We start from the raw sequence: 18,742 nt of genomic DNA, 5'->3' as shown, positions 1-18,742 counted from the left end.
GATACAAGTTGAAAAAAGTTATCGACGCCGATCAAAAAGCTATGTAAAAAACATTCAGCGATTAATAAAGCTTGTTAAAATTTATTGCGCATACGTCTTTTTAATAGGGACCTTTATCACACATATGAGTTCCTTTGACCTTAAATTAATTCAAATTAAACTTAAAGTTTCAAAGTTCAAAAGTCATTTCATTGAGTAAGGTAAACCACGTATGATCAAAATCTAATCACGCAAATGAGCTTGAAACATTTGTTAGGGAGAGACAGAGAGAGGGGGAGAGAGGGGGAAATAACGTCACGCGCACAAACGCCGTTAGTGAGAAAAGTCGTTCAGAAATTTTGACTTCAGCTAATTTGTAGATAAATATATTATTGAAGATAAACAATCACATGCTTTTATGTTAAGTTTCTCGCAAGTTTGGTAATTTTTTGTGCTTTTTCAACACAACCGCTTTTTTTTTATTGAAACTGGCTACTAACAACGTGCTTCCATCAATGGTTGCAGCGTATTTGCAAAAACTGAATGTTTTGTTTTTCAATTTCTCATTTGACGATTATCTTTCAATTTGCTAAGAAAACACAATATTTGAAACATTCAATTACTTTGCATTGAAATTCTACTATGCATGGGCATTTCTTATAATGGTGAAGTGACTCTGCTTGACGTCACTGAGAACCTCTGGTGTATATCGAGAGCAGCGAAGCAGTTCGAGATATTAAGTAAGAATTTCGAAGTGACTTATACAGAGTCACGTAACCATGCTTAAAACACGAAACGCGCCGCGTTTCAAAATGACGAAAGTTGAACATACTTCTGTTTCTCAATGAGAGGCTACTATCAATACCAATAAGCATTAGAGATGGTGACTAAGACTTATAGGAACGGCGTTCAAGAACAGACTGCCGGAATAGCTGCGAAGGAACAGACTGCCGGAATAGCTGTGAAGGAATAGACCTGCGTACTGTGTAATAGAGACAGAAACATATACAGATACAAGTTGAAAAAAGTTATCGACGCCTATCAAAAAGCTATGTAAAAAACATTCAGCGATTAATAAAGCTTGTTAAAATTTATTGCGCATACGTCTTTTTAATAGGGACCTTTATCACACATATGAGTTCCTTTGACCTTAAATTAATTCAAATTAAACTTAAAGTTTCAAAGTTCAAAAGTCATTTCATTGAGTAAGGTAAGTCACGTATGATCAAAATCTAATCACGCAAATGAGCTTGAAACATTTGTTAGGAAGAGACAGAGAGAGGGGGAGAGAGGGGGAAATAACGTCACGCGCACAAACGCCGTTAGTGAGAAAAGTCGTTCAGAAATTTTGACTTCAGCTTTGCTGCGTGAACAAATGCAAAACGAAAAAGAGCGTCAGACGACGAAAAAAACCAAGAGCACTGCAATAAAGTTCCGTTCAGCTTACAACTTTGCAGCTATAATAAACAGTGGGGGTAAAAGAGCGTGACAATCTCGTAGTCTAATCAGGGCATCAGTGTGACAATTTTAACATAACCGACTACACGTCGGAAGAATTGCTCTCGAACGACTAGTAGCAGCTCTAATCAATTGCAACTTGCTGCAGTTAGGGGGAGCCTAAATGGGTCTAAGCTGCTCAATAGTGGGCTTCAAATAACCACATTAGAGGTTAAGATATACCACTATTAAGATTGAAAGTGATAAATGGTACAAGTTTTGGCGCACTTTTCATTTGACTTTTTGTATTAAATTGCCGCCAATGGAGTTCAGCTGCTTGAAATTGTGATTGACAGAGAATTTTAGACCACGCGAAACGCAAAAAGGGCGTAAAAGTCACTCGAAAATTCAAAAACGTCAAGCGAAAATTTTGCATAAAAAAGACACACGTTTACAATAATTGCTATGAATTTCGTTCAAGAGCAATTAATCATCTCTCGTTATGATAGTCTCCAATTCCAGTGTAGCGTCAGTTATGCAACAGTTGTAGTAGCAACCAGAGTTAATTAAAAATAAACAATTGCTATCGCCCTTTTGAGTTCATTCAACAACTTAGCTTCTCGATGTCTGATAACTTCTCGATGGCGATAGCAACCGTGTGATAATATTCATTATTTATCTACAATCTACACTCCGCCCTCCTATCAATCAGTCCTTTCAATTTGATGGGTTTCTGACTTCCATTTGCTCTAATTTGTAGATAAATATATTATTGAAGATAAACAATCACATGCCTTTAGGTTAAGTTTCTTGCAAGTTTGGGAATTTTTTGTGCTTTTTCAACACAACCGCTTTTTTCTATTGAAACTGACTACTAACAACGTGCTTCCATCAATGGTTGCAGCGTATTTGCAAAAACTGAATGTTTTGTTTTTCAGTTTCTCATTTGACGATTATCTTTCAATTTGCTAAGAAAACACAATATTTGAAACATTCAATTACTTTGCATTGAAATTCTACTATGCATGGGCATCTCTTATAATGGTGAAGTGACTCTGCTTGAGGTCACTGAGAACCTCTGGTGTATATCGAGAGCAGCGAAGCAGTTCGAGATATTAAGTAAGAATTTCGAAGTGACTTATACAGAGTCACGTAACCATGCTTAAAACACGAAACGCGCCGCGTTTCAAAATGACGAAAGTTGAACATACTTCTGTTTCTCAATGAGAGGCTACTATCAATACCAATAAGCATTAGAGATGGTGACTAAGACTTATAGGAACGGCGTTCAAACAGCGAGCATCTACAATTGGGCTTTATAGGTTTATCCCGTTTCTAGTTCTTACTTCAATTTTTTTTATACTGACTGTTCATTTTGTATTGCTTTGCTGAGCAACTGATGTTCAAAATCACTTCTAGCAGAATGAAAGAAGAGAGAAACTAGCCTAGAGAACTCAAAAAAGTTCACGCAAAATGTTGAAAAAGCGGAAAAATGAGGTAAAGCGAAACTTTTTTTGTTCGAAGTAAAAAACATAGCAGGACAAGTCTTGACGCACAATTCAAAGAATTTTCATTGACTAAACAAATAACTAGACCTAGAACGACTATGAGTGAATTGGAAAAACCATTTCTAAACAATAATTAGAACAAACAAAAAACAGAAAATCAATGTCAAAATGCAGAATGTGAACAAAAAACTACTAGCGAGAAAGCGAATTTTTCTTCAAACAACGTTTTCTCACTCGACTCTTAAATTAGAGCAAAAAAAATTCACGCCGCAAAACCACTCGCTTTTTTGCTCCACTTCCTGTTTCGGCGAGACCAAAATCGCTACTCCAATTTGACTTTAAAATTCATGAAAATGTGTGAACAGATCTTTAAAAAAATATTTAGCAGGACAAGCCCTGAAGAAGCAGGACAATTCAAACAATTTTCTTTGACTAAACCACAAATCCAGACCTAAAACAGACTATGAGTGAATTGGGAAAACCATTTCTAAAATCTAAAAAAAATCAGACAAAAAAACAAAATCAGTGTCAAAATGCCGCGAGAAAAAAACAATAGCGAGAAATGTAAATTTGATTCTAACAGAAAACTAGGCCTAGAATGAACTATGACTGGATTGAGAAAAAATTTTGGAAAAAGTCTGATCCAAAAAAAATTAAAAAAAACAGTAAAAACCAAAGTGAAATTGCCGCATGTGAACAAAAAACCACTAGCGAGAAAGCGAATTTTTGTTCAAACACCGTTTTCTTCATCTACTTTAAAATTAGAGCGAAAAAAAATTCATGCCGCAAAATCACGCGCTTTTTCACTCCATTTCCTGTTTCGGTGTGACCAAAATCACTACTCCAATTTGACTTCAAAAATCATGAAAATGTGTGAACAGATCCTAAAAACATAACTGACTAACGTCGGGCGAATTGCTCTCAAACGACCGGCTGGCTTCGTCAGTAGCTAGCCACGGGGGGGGGGGGGGTTGCACCGGGGCTGATGGGAGGGGCAACACTGGGTTGGGGGGCAACAGCGCGGTGGGGGGTGGAGGCAATGGGGGGGTCAACAAGGGGGGGGGGGTCTCAACCTCTAAGAACCGCCCTTCACACCATAAGTATAAGTATAGTCTCCAAAACAGTTTGAGCTGTGAAAGAGAGCTGAAAGGCTCTACCAGCACTTAATACACGCTGGGCGCTACATGTTTATCCCGTTTTTGAGGACGAAAAGTCAAAAGCGTCAGACGAAAAATCGGTCAAGCGAAAAATCGCATACAAAAAAGACCGACAGGACTAATATAATTGCTACAAACTTCGTTTGAGAGCAATTAAAAAAAGACAGCGCCCCAATACAATTCAATGTCCTTGAATTGTAAAAAACCAAGAGCACTGCAATATAGCTCCACTCAGCGTACAGCTTCGCAGCTATAAAAAAAACACTAAATTCTCTCTCTCTCTCTCTCTGCCTGACTTTTGCTCAGCAGATTGATCTCAGCACTTTTCACGTGCATCATTTGACTTCTTCTAAAACGTCCTCTAAAAACAGAAGTCAGTATCACACTTTTATAAAAAAAAATGTACATGGTTAAGCGTATTCAAAAGATGAAGCTTTAGTTATCAAAATAGAGACTCAACTCTTGCTCCAACCATTCAAAACGGAGTTAAAATCATTTGCGCAGTCAATGCCAAATTGAAGTAAAACAGCTACCCCACAATATGGTACTTTATGAGAGCCCATTACAGACGAGCCATGGCGATTGCTTAAGATCTGGCCAAAGAACTGGTTACAGCTGAAACTGAACGCTTCAAACTTATCTGGATAACATAATTTCGAACTTCCACATAAATGTTAGCTATCGGTTTTTAGACCCGTTGAACTTGTTATGCTGACGTACCTCGATTTTCTAATCTGCTATTGTAGGGGGCATGCAAAAAAGGACGAGCTGGGTTATCGTGCTTCTTCGCGGCACCAAGTCATGCTGGGAATTTGACACTACAGGACTTTATTGATGAGAATTTATTGAGCGTTATGAGAATTTAGACATAAAACATACCCGCCAGATTGCCGGAAAATAGCCGCCGCTGATTGCAATAAGCATGATTGGGATTGAAAGAATAGACAATATTGAAAAAAAAAATTGTACAAAAATATTTTTTAAATCTGATTTATTTTGATGGCATTTCGTAGTTGAACATACTTCTGTTTCTTAGAGAGAGGCTACAGGGGCTACTATCAATACCAATAAGCATTAGAGATGATAACTAAGACTTATAGGAACGACGTTCAAATAGCGGGCATCCAAAATTGGGCTTTATAGGTTTATCCCGTTTCTATTTCTTACTTCAATTCTTTATACTGACTGTTCATTTTGAAATGCTTTGCTGAGCAACTGATGTTCAAAATCACTTTTAGCAGAATGAAAGCAGAGATAAACTAGCCTAGAGAAGTCAAAAAGATTCCACGCAAAATGTTGAAAAAGCGGCAAAATGAGGTAAAGCGAAACATTTTTTTGTTCGACGAAGTAAAAAACATAGCAGGACAAGTCCTCACGTGCAATTCACTAGAATGGACTATGAGTGTATTGAGAAAACCATTTTTTTAAAAAAAATCAGATAAAAAATAAGAAAAAAAACAGATAATCAATGTCAAAATCCCGCATGTGAACCACTAAAAAAACCACTAGCGAGAAATGAAAATTTAATTCAAACAAAAAAACCAGGCCAAGAATGAGCTGCGAATAGAAAAGCATTTTCATTGACTAAACAGAAAACTAGACCTTGAATGGACTATGAATGGATTGGGAAAACCATCTAGAAAAAAATCCGACCCAAAAAATCGAAAAAACAGTGAAAATCAGAGTGAAATTGCCGCATATGAACACAAAACTACTACCGAGAAACCGAATTTTTGTTCAAACACCGTTTTCTCACTCTACTTTAAAATTAGAGCGAAAAAAATCACGCCCTAAAACCACTCGCTTTTCGCTCCGTTTCCTGTTTCGGCGTGACCAAAATCACTACTCCAATTTGACTTCAAAAATCATGAAAATGTGTGAACAGATCTTTTAAAAGACAGCGACCCAATAAAAATTCTTTGATTTGTAAAAAAAAAGGAGCGCTACAATAGCCGGCTGAGAAGATTAGGGCGGCTATTAACAATGACAAAAATATATAGCAATAAACAGAATTAAATACGCAACTACTAGCAGCAGCTCTTTCGCATTATTGCCCAAGGGCTCATTAGAACAATAATGACCCGCCCCACTAACCATATTCAATAATATGATGGAGGGCTATGATTAAAAAAAATAGCGAAAAATCCATTTTGAACATGGACTATTGTGAACACTCACATCAAATTCAAATTCCGGAAGGTCGAATGCAGGTCGAAACACAGATGAAAAATGAACAATCGAAGCAACCTCCCACCAAGATTGAATTTCCTTTAAGGATGTTAGAACAGATCCCTCACTTTTGTTACCATCATTTGCCAGTGGAGATTGCACCTCGAACTTCAGTTCTGAACTTTCGTTCACCATTGCAGCCAACTCATTCCTGGTTCTTTCAGAGGAAAGGCACGAGATTTGTTAGACACATTTCATTACATCCCTAAAACAGGTCATATATGATCGACAGTAAATCAGATTTAACAAAGCACTAAATATCCCTTATCGCAGCCTCCAGAGCGCTTGCATTGCTTGAAGTTCATCACCGTTGCATCGGCTCAAAGCCTCCTTATCGATGTGACCCGCGTTTCTACGTGTCAGTCTCGAGCACAGTCTCCGAGGATTTTTTTTTATAAATTGGGTTCAAATGTGATAGTCTATCAAGGATGCTGAAGAGTGATAGTATATTCGTTCGTGATAGTTATAGGTCGTTCGTTTATAAAGCGGGCTCAAAAGTAATGGGGAGAACAAATATCAGTCCTCGGAAGCCATTTACATTAGTATTTATTATATTATTATTATTATAGTATAATTTACATTTTGGTGCGGCTTCTAGAGCATAGCATTTTACTGTAAGTTTAAAATACAATGCGTTTTTTGCTGGAAATTTAAATACGCTGATGTGATGTTTCATATTGGGGTTTCAGTGTTTCGTCAATTGCGTGGATCATACCCCCTTCCTTTTCTTTTTTTTAGAACTGAAAAAGAGTAAGAGAATTTAGGGCGTGAGTCCAAGGATTTGGTAAGAACCCTGTCAATTTTTTTGACGTTCAAGTTGCAAGATGGTATGTTCTCAATATAGACAGTTTAGCTTCTTCACTTCTTTACAGCAGCTGCACGTGCATAGAATTCGCCATTCGCATGTCAGTTTCCCTAATTTTTTTTGCCGACAAAGTAAATTTTGCACACTTGGAGGACTTTTGCACAAATTTTGCACAAAGATGTCGCTTTTCAAATGCTTGTTGAACAAGTTGGATAGACTGCAACTCTTGTCCGTTGAACAAGTTGGATAGACTGCAAGCTCTTGTCTAGGAATCTGACTCGCATTTCCTTAATTCCATGGGCTTTGGCAGCGAAATAACGTGTGCTCTGGGTCTGTATCCCTCCGTATACTGAAACGGACACATTCCTTCCATTGGATATCTACTTTGGCGCTTATTATTTTCGTGAAAAGTAAAATGACGTTCAATTGTTAAAAACATAGCTGGCAGATTGCCAGAAAATAGCCGCAATAGATTCGTAGATCGGCAGTCTAAAAAAAACAGTAAAAAAGACAGACCAAAAAATTCGTCTTTTCATTGAAGGCTGATCTGTTATATTTTGACTAAAAATCTGTATAAGTTATTGCTGCCTCTATTAGCTGATCTCAAATAACCTTCATTTAGAGTGATACACACCCATTTGACCTTATCTCTTTGAATTAAAGTAAATAAAATTCAATTTCAAAGTGAGGAAGTCATTTTTGAGAGTGAGGTAAGTCAAGTGTGACCAAAAATTTAATCACGCGCATGAACAAAAAAACTCGCTCCACTAAGAGCGAAAAATGACGTCAAACATGCAATTCAGTTGAAATTGCATGAACAAATGAACAAAAAATGGCTGTGACGTCATATGGTCGTAACAAAAATCATGACGACGAAATAAAAAAAAACCAAGAGAAGGCCAATAATAGCCTCAGCTATCGCTGTGCGGCTATTAATAAATATAAACGGAACCCACCCAATATTGACCCACCCAATGGACGGAACACTGAGCCCTACTATGAAACATCACAGCATCCGATCAAAACATGAATTGCAAAGACTCCAACCGGAGAGTGACTTTCCGAGGAAGAGTACGATGTGAGTCATGCACAGACTGGTTTCATGCAAAATGCCAAAAGAAAACAAATGAGGAATACGCCAACATGCATGTTGTTTGGATTTGTACGTATTGCAACAACCAATAAACAGAGGGGCGGAGTGAGGGGATGAAATTGTTCAAAAGGTTTGCGGGACATCATCTGCACGGTTCGTGGTAACCCGGACGAGTGCTCAAAATTTGCTCAATTCATTACTCAAAAATCATCAATTTACCGTAGAAGTGAACATGCAAGGCGATTAGGATTTTCTTGATATCAACGTAAATGTGAGCAACAAAAGTTATATCACCTAATTGTTCTGATAAACTTATTAAAATCTTCACTTGCACGTGGGAGGCTCTTTAATTTCGTTTGTTAGTGTGTGGTTATTTATTGTGTATTCAGAGGCCGTTTATTGTTCTTGGGTAGCCAGATATTGTCGTCTTTCCGGCGGAAGAAAAATCTTTACTACGTGGAAGCTTTTGGCGTGAGAGTTCTCCGCATCTGCCTGATCTGAGTGATACGATTTTACCATTCTCCTTCGAGTTCAATTAGCAACCTTAGTTTATTAGAGTTAAACATTTGGCGTTAGAGTTCTCCGCATCTGTTTGACTGAATAATTTCCCAGCCCCATAGCGGACTTTTGCCTTCGTCCCCCTGATTCCCCGATTTAACCCAAAGTAAAAATGGCACCACCACCAAACTCTCTTTTCCTGAATGCGGTTAAAACTTAAATAAAATTGATAGCTCTTCAAGCTCTAAAGGCATTCAGGCAGCAAAAAGGAAAAAGCTGAAGAAGTTGTTTTGAAAACTACCCAAAGAAAACTTAAGCCTTCTAAGGAAGTGAAGACGGCAACAAACACCAGTTCATCGATGTTATCAGGTGTCAAAAAACTTCCTAGTTGACGCCATATCTATGTGGAAAGACTAAGTCTGCATATAACTACAACAGAGATAGAACAATACTGTGCTACTAACGATGTAGATCTTCTCCATACCTGTCAGATTTTTAAACCAGAGTCACCTCTTGAATCCTTCCGCTGTGTCTTTAAGTTCGATGATGAAAAAAATGAATCGCCCGATTTCTGACCCAAATATGTTACAATTTCAAGATTTAGTCAACCAATATTTCACGTGGATGGTTATCTTCTTTTGATCAAAAAAGACTAAAGACAAGAAGCTCCTTTTTTCAGAGAAAAAGCTCAGCTCTCTTTTTTCTTACACAATGCGCGTTCAGTTCGGAATAAGGCAAAAGATTAAATGCCATTCAAGAATTAAACTAAGTTCACATTGAAGTATGTGTGGAATTTTGGATTAGGAGTACATCTGATGACGAATTTTTACTCCAAAAGTGTTAAATAAAAGAGGTGGAAGAATCTGCATTTTTTACAGATCTGACCTACCTTTGGAAAATTTTGAAGTTGTTTCGTCTGAATATTTTGCGTGCTGTTTCACGATTCTTAAAAATGAAGGAAAAACTTTACTATTAATCGCTGTCTATCAAACTTCTGGAGGTAATGCCAGATCTTTTATTGAGAACTCCACCCATTTCTTTGAAGAGAATCGTTTGCTTTACGACAGAATTCTTCTGCTAGGTGATATGAATATCTCTTTGACGACAACCAATGATTTCTCAACCAGTTAAGCACGTAGAAAGCCAAACTCAGAGAAAAAGGAGGACTTCATGGTCTTGTCATATCTTCCAAAAATATGTGCATTGAGGTTACGTCTGCACTTGACAGAATCCCAATTTTTTTTACTGATTCATATCTAACCGTGCTGTTGATTCTTATAAATTCCTCTATAGAACATGGAGTTTTTCCACAGGCTCTAAAAACAGCTGTTGTAAAACCAAACATCAAAAATTATAATCTCGATTGTCAAGACGTAGCAAATTATTGTCCAATAACCAATATGAGCTCTATCTCAAAATTATTAGAAAAAACTGTGGTGCAACAACCGAGAGATCATCTTGAAGATAACAATGTTTTATTCAAATTCCAAAGTGCTTGTAGAAAATTCCTCTCAGCAGGGACAGCACTCCTGAAAATAACCATTGACATTTTGCTAAACTTAGAAATGAGAAAGAGCACTCTTTACATTGGCCTTGATTTATCGGCCGCATTTGATACAATCAACCATGATAAACTACTGTGTGTTCCTGAAAATGGTCTAGGAATTGAGCATCGTTTTCTCAGTTTTATTAGGAGCTACTTTAGTGGCAGATCACAAAAAGTTTTAATTGATGACATTTTTTCTGCAATGTAATCAGTTGAAATGGGGGTTCCGCAAGGTTCTGTTTTAGGCCCTTTCTTTTTACCTGTTATATGTTACTATTAGAGCTTATATTTGTGGAGCCCAACGTGAATTATCATTTTTATGCTGATGACATTTTTTTTAAATTTTGTCTATAACAATCATGTGACTCAAGAAGTTTTTGATTCAATATTCGGCACTCTGCAAAAATGTTTTAATGGTGCAAAACTTCAACTAAACACAAAAAAAAGAATTTAGGAATATTGAAATATTATTTAGAAAATTGATATATATTTAGAATTAGAACAGCTCGATGGTCTGTGATATTCAACTGCTAATGCATTCGAATTTTTTGGATTATGGGAAGTTTTTGGGTTTTGTTTTAGATGATAAACTCTTTCTTTCCAGGCAAGTTAGTTCAGTGTATGCAGGTTGTTAATATTTCTTACGTAAAGTTTATCCCATCAGAGACTCCAGTCCGAGAGATTCATTAATTGACTTAGTGAGACCTCTAATTTTCACTAGGCTTGATTATTGGATTTCGATTTATTATGGGTTGCCTGAATTTCTCCTTCAAAAGTTACAACGAATAATGAACTATTCATGCAGATTAATTTTTAGACTATCACCTGGCACACCAACTTCGGATTTTTTTAAGCAGTTGCCTAGGTTACCTGTGTGAAACCGCATTCTCATCAAAATTCTTCTGACGGGTCATCGTCTGGTTCAAAAAAGATGCTGGACCAAAAATCAGTAATTAATACAGATTAATGTTTTTCAAAATAAGTGGACCAGACTTTGGAACAGATAATAAGTTTCAGTAAATTTCAATTAAAACCAACACCAAAAGATCATCAGAAAATCAAAACTGGTTATGATAAACAAACAATTTTTCCGCAATACAAAGGCGACCTTACTCGAAACTTTGCAATCAAATTTAAGAATATTTGCGACTTGCAAGTGGTATTCATAACGCCAAAAATAAGATCATGCCTCCCACTCCAAAATCATCTTTCCATAGAGACCTGAAATCACATGAGATAAAATTTAAAGGATGTGGATCCATCTATGTTGGGCAGACAGGTGGGCATGTTAGCACTAGGATATCAGAACGTCCAAAGAAAGATTTGCAGGTTGGTCAACATCTTGTTGAATGTTGTGGCTCCAATAATGACAGTGAATGAAAAACTCTGTATGCCTGTCGCAAAATAGAGAAACTCGTGACCTTCGAAGCCATATACATTAACAAGTCGAAGCCGGGTCTAAACACATGCGATGAATATAGGGGCGGGAACTTACGCTAAAATATCAGTTCAAATCATAATTTTGACTTGGGCAAAAACAATTTTGTGCATGACAAAACGAAATTTACAAAACCCTTACAAGAGGTATACTTAGGGTTAGAGCAATTGGGGAATTACCTAGAAATACCAAAAACATGGTCAAAATCGAAAGGTCAGGACTAACATTGTTTAAGAAATTGATAACCGCTGTAAATATTCGCTTCTTCTACATCACAGCATCATATGTAAATTAATCGCAAACATACAGGATCATATCATCGTCAAACAGAAACAGGGCACTATAACTATTTTAGAGCTGTGTCATATAAGTTAATTTGTTATTATTCTAGACACCTTTCCCTTGCAATTATATGTAAAAAAAGATACCTGTATAATGTCGACGTCATAGTTTTTTTATTTCTTATTCAAAAAACTTGACGCAAATTTCCAGGTAATTTTGTTAGGTTGTTTGCACTAAGCTTTCAGATCCCCTTTTGCAGGGCATCATGAGGGGTGAGCCATTGCTGATAATCGGTGCCACATAGCTAATATAGGCTCTTTCTCTGGTTCAGAGGTTGATTTTTAGAGGTACCTTTTTATAGTGCAGACAAGAGTGACAGCTTTATATGAGATGTTTTAGGCGTGGTGTCCAAAATAGGCCTCTTGATGTAATAAATTGTAGATCCTTTGTAGTTTCCCTTCAGCTGAGTCTGTAGTTAGCTAGCATTCCTCTGATGTCTAGCCTTGCAATGTCTTCAGTTTTTGTGCTTTGATGTGCGGAATCCTCCCCTCGCAAAATCTTAAGACATGACTCAAACCTCTAAATCATCACATAATTCTTCGCGCGATTTGGCCGAAGAATCTCAAGTTTTGTTGTGTTTAAGGTTGGTATATCCACCATTAGGGAAATCTAAAGCATGAACAACTATGAGCGCGTTTCCCCATGCATATGTTGAGGGGGTTTTGGTGGAATCCCATCCATATTTCAGGGCAATTACCTACCCAAATTTCGTTTTGGATAGGTCAAAGTTACGCCTTCTTGGAAGCAATGCACTTAAAGAACATGGCGTTCAATTTTTCCGGGGCTAAGTCTCCTTTAATTGAGCAACAGTTTTGTCAGTTTTCCTTAGAGTGTGACTTCTTGGTCTCTTGTATTTTAGATCTTTCCGCGTTTTCTGTTACTTCGTAACTGATCTTGTTCTCGCTTGTCTCCTTTTGGTTCAATCCAAGAGACGAAATTTTAGAAGTGATTCTACAATGCTTGAGGTGAAGGTCCAATCAACTCGTAAAAGAAAGGGTTTGGTGTAATGCTTTATGCCCCCTTAAAACTCGATCCCAAATAACGTAAGAATTTTAATCTGTTTGATCAAAAAAAACTTGGCTCATTTTAAGTTTTACGTTGCTGTCATTTCTCTAAGAAATGCAAATCTAAAAATGTTTTTGAATATGTCATAAAAACCCCTGGAATTATAAAAAAAATTTCCAGAGCAATTATTGACTAAAATATAGAATTCATCTTTCAAATATATTCCATCCATTTTTATGAGTACCTATAAATTAAATTGACTTAATATACCCGCAAGAGGAAACCTAGATTTGGTAGTTCCGCGCCACTTTTTCCCTATAGCCAAATCTAACTTGGCGTGTATGTAAGACAATGAAAAAACATATTTATGGCGCTCTTCCTGAAAGTTTCGCCGAAGTACAAAGCTTTGTATTTGAAAGCCATTTCATAAAAACTTATTTTGTCCTCTTTTGAGAAATCAAAATTCAACTCAACTTGATTAGAATTTCTCTAACATTTTTTCAGGTACTTCTAGTCTCAAATACTTCTGAATATGTACAACGTTGTATAAGAGATAGTTCTTTGCGCAATTATTGGATAATGTAGAAAATTCAACGGGCAAATCCATTCCAACCGCCGTAATGGGCGACTCTGACGTAGATTACCTTAATTTTTGCGGATGAAAAAATTGGACTAGCTAACTGTACCCTCTGATTTACCTACATCTAGTCCAACTTTATGTTAGCTTTTGTGAAAGGCAAAAAAAACACATATTCTTGTTACAATCTTATTGAAAATGTTGGCAAAGTGAAGAAAGAACAAATTCAAATTGATGTTTTTACCGGTGTAAGCTTTAAAGGACAAACGTTTATCTTTTCAGAGAGATTTGAAAATGAAAAAATTGTTTTAAAAGATGTTTTGCAAATCATTGTCAGATCTCTATGTTTCAAAGAATATGAATGTTTCATATGCCAACCTTAGGTTTAATATGTTCGTTTATCTTCTATCAAGCGCAGTGAAAAACTCATGTTTCTTTAAGACCCTTTTAAAGGAAAAACCCCAAACACGCTTCAGGAAAATTGGTTTGACGTCAAAAGTTTACGTCTTGAACCTCAAACAACCTATGATGATTATTGTCTGATTGTTTTGCCGTAAGATACGATATTTTCATAGTATAAGACGAACCGAACTGGCAATTAAGTTAAAGGAAAAACAGGCAAGAATCTGCTTGAACTGTTTTTTCTCTGTTAGTAGTGCTAAAGATAGCTAGAAATCAAATAATAACAGTTCCCGTCTTATGTTACTCCGTAAATGATAATGTCCTTTCGGTTTTTTTCCCGACGGCTTAAGTTCGAGTTGAACCCTATTAAAAAATTCAATCTCTGTATAAATCCTGTACACTTAGTGTAACCTTAGCGTCAGCTCTCTCTGTAGAAGTAAAACCCATTTTTGCGTTCGCTGATCGATATTGACCACACAAAGTCTCGATTAATTGGCAGGAGGATGTTGGAGCAAAGGATGTTGCGAACTTGCAATGCAAAAATATTTCTGTACTTGTTGTTTTACGTAGGACAACCAGGCATGATTGGAATTAGTGCCTTTGCTCAAACGCGTTGGGACTGCGTTTGTGAACGCTTTTTACCCATTACGCGTGCTTTCTGAGCGTTGTCGGTGATTGCTTTTTTCTATCAGTTTTTTGGACATAAGTTTGTTGCACGATTCAATTGAGCCAACCAATGTCGGAGCCAAGGAATCTTTTCCACAATCCATCAACAACATTTTCTCTTTTGGGCTTGTTTTTTTGATGAAGTGGCACTTGATTATTCAGAAATCTGGTCCTATGTCCCGGAGTAGATGAAGAAGGCGTTTTAAGGGGCCGATGAAACTTGCTGCATTTAAATTATCTGCATATTACTTTCGGGTAACGTAACAGTTTTTTGCACGACGGGGGGCAGTATTGTTGCTCCATACACTCCCATATTGGGTGCGATCATACACTTTTTCTGTTGCTTTTTTGAAATGAAAATAAGTTTCAGTGGGACTGCGTTTGTGAACGCTTTGTACCCATTTTTGGCGATAACTCGGTGTTGTTTCTGAGCTTTGTCGATGATTGGATTTTTTTCTCTCTTTTTTGGGACATAAATTTGTTGCACGATTCAATTCAGTCAATTAATGTCGGGGCCGAGGAATCTAATCCATTCTCCGACAACAAGATTTTTTACTGTGAGCATATTTTCGCGATGAGGTTGCACTTGACGCTCCAGAACCCTGGTTCTATGGCAAGGAATAGATCAACATGACGTTTCAGGGAGTTGATGGACTTTGCTGCATTTCTTTTATTTGCATACTACTTTTGGGTAAGGAAACGGCCATTTGCTTGATGAGAGTCTATTTTGCTACTCCATACACTGCCATATTGGGTGGGATTTTACCCCTTTCTTATCACTTCTTTGAAATGAAAGACGTCAACAAAAGCACGACTATCCCACTATAGGACCGTCGATTGATTCGGGGGTGGCATATAAACTTCTTTTTGCATTCAAAAAATCTGACAAAAATATCGGATTGGTATCAAATTATTTAGAACAGCATGTAGAAAGGGCATGTAAAAAATACACCCGAGGTATATGAAGAGGCTGACTGAATGAAAGAAAAGCACCATACGTGAGAAGCACTCAGTTCTTAGTGTAGCAACCTTCCCTCCTCAACAACCCGGGCCGAGGAATTTGGCCAAAATTATGTAAGATCAGCGGCAACTAGCTTTGACAAGTCGGAAACTTCACCGCAATTTTCTTACATAATTTTGCGATGAATGCGTTGAATTTGAAAACAAAAATTCAACGCATTCAACGCAAAATTATGTAAGAAAATTGCGGTGACTTTTCCGACTTGTCAACGCCAGTTGCCGCTGATCTTACATATTTAGCGTTAAATTTAGCGTAGATCTTACATAATTAGCGTTGATTTTAACGTAGATCTTACATATTTTTGCGTTGATTTTAGCGATGATCTTACAAAAAATCAAAACGTCTACTTGAAAGATTAACCTCCAGTTGCGTATGGGTTTCGAACTGCTGACTTCCTGTTTGCTTGTCGCCTCTTCTACCATTGTGCCATAGTACCTTGGTTTCCTTAAGAGCCGCAGTTCTTATAAAGCGTAGATCTTACATATTTTGCGTTGAATTTAGCGTAGATCTTACATATTTTGCGTTAATTTTGCGTAGTATTTATCTTAGCATATTCAACGCATTTACCATGTGAGGCGTACTGGGAAAAATTTAAAATTTTAAAAAGTTTTGAAAAAAATTGGAATTCCTAGAATGGTCTGAAATGGTTTTTACACCGTAAGAGAGCACTCAAAAGTTATTTTTTGCTGACTTCTTTTCTCTCACTTGTGCAATATAGGGGTCGAAACAGTAGAAAAATTAATTTTTCGAAAAAAATTTGAAAAATTTGAAATCGTAACATGGTCTGAATTGGATTTTGCACTATAAAAGAGCACTAAAAATGATTTTTTCTAACCTCATGTTTCTCACCATTGCAGTATAGGGCTCAAAACAGTGAAAAATACTTAAAAAATTTTTGAAATCGTAAAGTGGTCTGAAATGGAGTTGAAAGATTAGAGTTGAATGCGTTCAATTTATGTAAGATCAACGCAAACTTCAACGCCAAATATGTGAGATCTACGCTAAAATTCAATGCTAAATAGGTAAGATCTACGCCAAAATTCAATGCAAAATTATGTAAGATTAGCGTTGAATGCGTTGAATTTACGTAAGATCAAGGCTAAAATTCAACGCTAAATATATAAGACCTACGCCAAAATTCAACGCAAAATTATGTAAGATTAGCGTTGGATGCGTTGAATTTACGTAAGATAAACGCTAAAATTCAACGCTAAATATGTATGACCTACGCCAAAATTCAACGCAAAAATATGTAAGATTAGCGTTGAATGCGTTGAGTTTATGTAAGATCAACGCTAATATTCAACGCTAAATATGTAAGATCTACGCTAAAATTCAACGCTAAATATGCAAGATCTACGCCAAAATTCAGCGCAAAATTTTGTAAGATTAGCCTTGAATGCGTTGAATTTATGTAAGATCTACGCTCAGGCGTAGATCTTACATAAATTCAACGCATTCAACGCTAAGCTTACATAATTTTGCGTTGAATTTTGGCGTAGATCTTACATATTTAGAGTTGAATTTTAGCGTTGATCTTACATAAATTCAGCGCATTCAACCTTCCCTCCTCAACAACAATTCAAATCGATGCGTCAACAGTCGAACGTCACCTGAGCTTGCAAAATCCACATTTGTATATGATTAAACATAGTAATAGAGCAAACCTTACCTTGATTCTTTTTCAAAATATGAAGTCAGTGGAGGAGGTTTTCAAATTTTTGCTCCGTTTTGCCTTTAATGCGTTTCATGTCTGTGGAATCAGACTGAACTACTACTCCAGTTTAGGATAGTTTTATGTGATTAAAGACGGCCTGCACGATATCCTACTCCTTTTTCTTCTTTTAGTCCCTCTTCAGCAAAATTTGGACAGCTTTGAATGTTAAATATCCTAACATTAAAGAATTTTTCTCATTTTTCGATTTTTTTCCAATATGAATTTGAAAATCATTGCGTTCTTACTGATAATTTTGAAGTGTTTGATGGTAGGCAATTTTTAGCCCAAACTGGATTTTTGTAATATAAGTCATTCAAGAGTGTATCTTTGGAGCGATGCTCAAGATAGTGTGTCATAACAAATATATATAAAAAAGATGACACTATGGAACCTGCACATTATCGTCTTATCGTGGTAACTACTTCTTTTTCTAAATTTTTCGGAAAAAACTTGAACAGACAAATCGAATGTATTTTGAGATTACGAAGTCACTGTCGCTTCCTTAATTTGAATTCCCAGGCTTGGTATTACCGTTCAATAGGATGCCGTTTTATAATTCATGGAATCTGTTAGTATTAATGTACCCGGGAGATTTAAGTTCACGTGCACAGGTACTTACAACTCTATTACAAAATATATGATAGTCGGTTCCACAGCAGTTTCTATTCAAAAAGCTAGCGCATGGCATGTTTTCCGCTTCAAATAAGTTGTTCAAGTTAAATCCGGATGAAACATTTTGGGTTAGTACAAATTCAGTACATATATTGTAATATCAGCCTCAGCTCTCTATAAAAAAGTAAACCCATATATGCGTTCTCTCACTAATATTGACAACGCAACAATTTCATTAATTGGCGGAAGGACGTTTTTGCTGCGAAAATTAAATCTGAAGGCTTCTGAAATTGTTATACAAACTATCAATTTTTATCAGAATTAAATCCGAGGGCAATTAATTACTAAAAAAGAATATTCCTCTTAAAATATATTCCATTCACTTTAATGCTTTAATGCGTTACTTTAACACAGAGAAACCGTAATCTTCACAAAGAAAAACGTCTAGGTTCTGTAGTTCTAACCTATGTTTTCCCTGTAGCCAGCCCAATTTCCAAGCGTGTGTATTGCATTCCTTTTAAAAATAATGCCGAGGTGCAAAGCTTTTTATTTGAAATCCCCTTCCATAAAACCTCTTTGGTTCTTTTTTGTTAATAGGTTTAAGCACTGCAGAACAAAAAAACATCATTATAAAACATCGTTATGATAGCATAAAACTCTAAAGGTTTTGTTCACGTAAAACATCCTATGATAATTATTGTCTAAAAAGA

General features: G+C 36.5%; 2 protein-coding genes across 3 annotated transcripts in view; both read right to left on the bottom strand.

Moving 5' to 3' along the window:
* LOC142334575 (NSFL1 cofactor p47-like) overlaps positions 1 to 18,742 on the bottom strand; it is a 300,271-nt gene that overhangs the window by 107,303 nt on the left and 174,226 nt on the right. The window lies entirely within an intron of this gene.
* Positions 1 to 18,742, bottom strand: part of LOC142334538 (uncharacterized) — a 239,738-nt gene that overhangs the window by 46,770 nt on the left and 174,226 nt on the right. Inside the window, exon 2 of the mRNA XM_075382652.1 lies at positions 6,260 to 6,518. Within this exon, the coding sequence (XP_075238767.1) occupies positions 6,260 to 6,445 (186 nt within the window). The 5' untranslated portion in view covers positions 6,446 to 6,518. The remainder of the gene's footprint in view (positions 1 to 6,259; positions 6,519 to 18,742) is intronic.

This window comes from Convolutriloba macropyga, chromosome 1 (assembly GCF_964194025.1).
Source record: "Convolutriloba macropyga chromosome 1, txConMacr16.3, whole genome shotgun sequence".
Taxonomy (NCBI): domain Eukaryota; kingdom Metazoa; phylum Xenacoelomorpha; order Acoela; family Convolutidae; genus Convolutriloba; species Convolutriloba macropyga.
The sequence above is the reverse complement of the archived record's forward strand: the minus strand, read 5'-3'. Positions and strand labels throughout refer to the sequence as shown.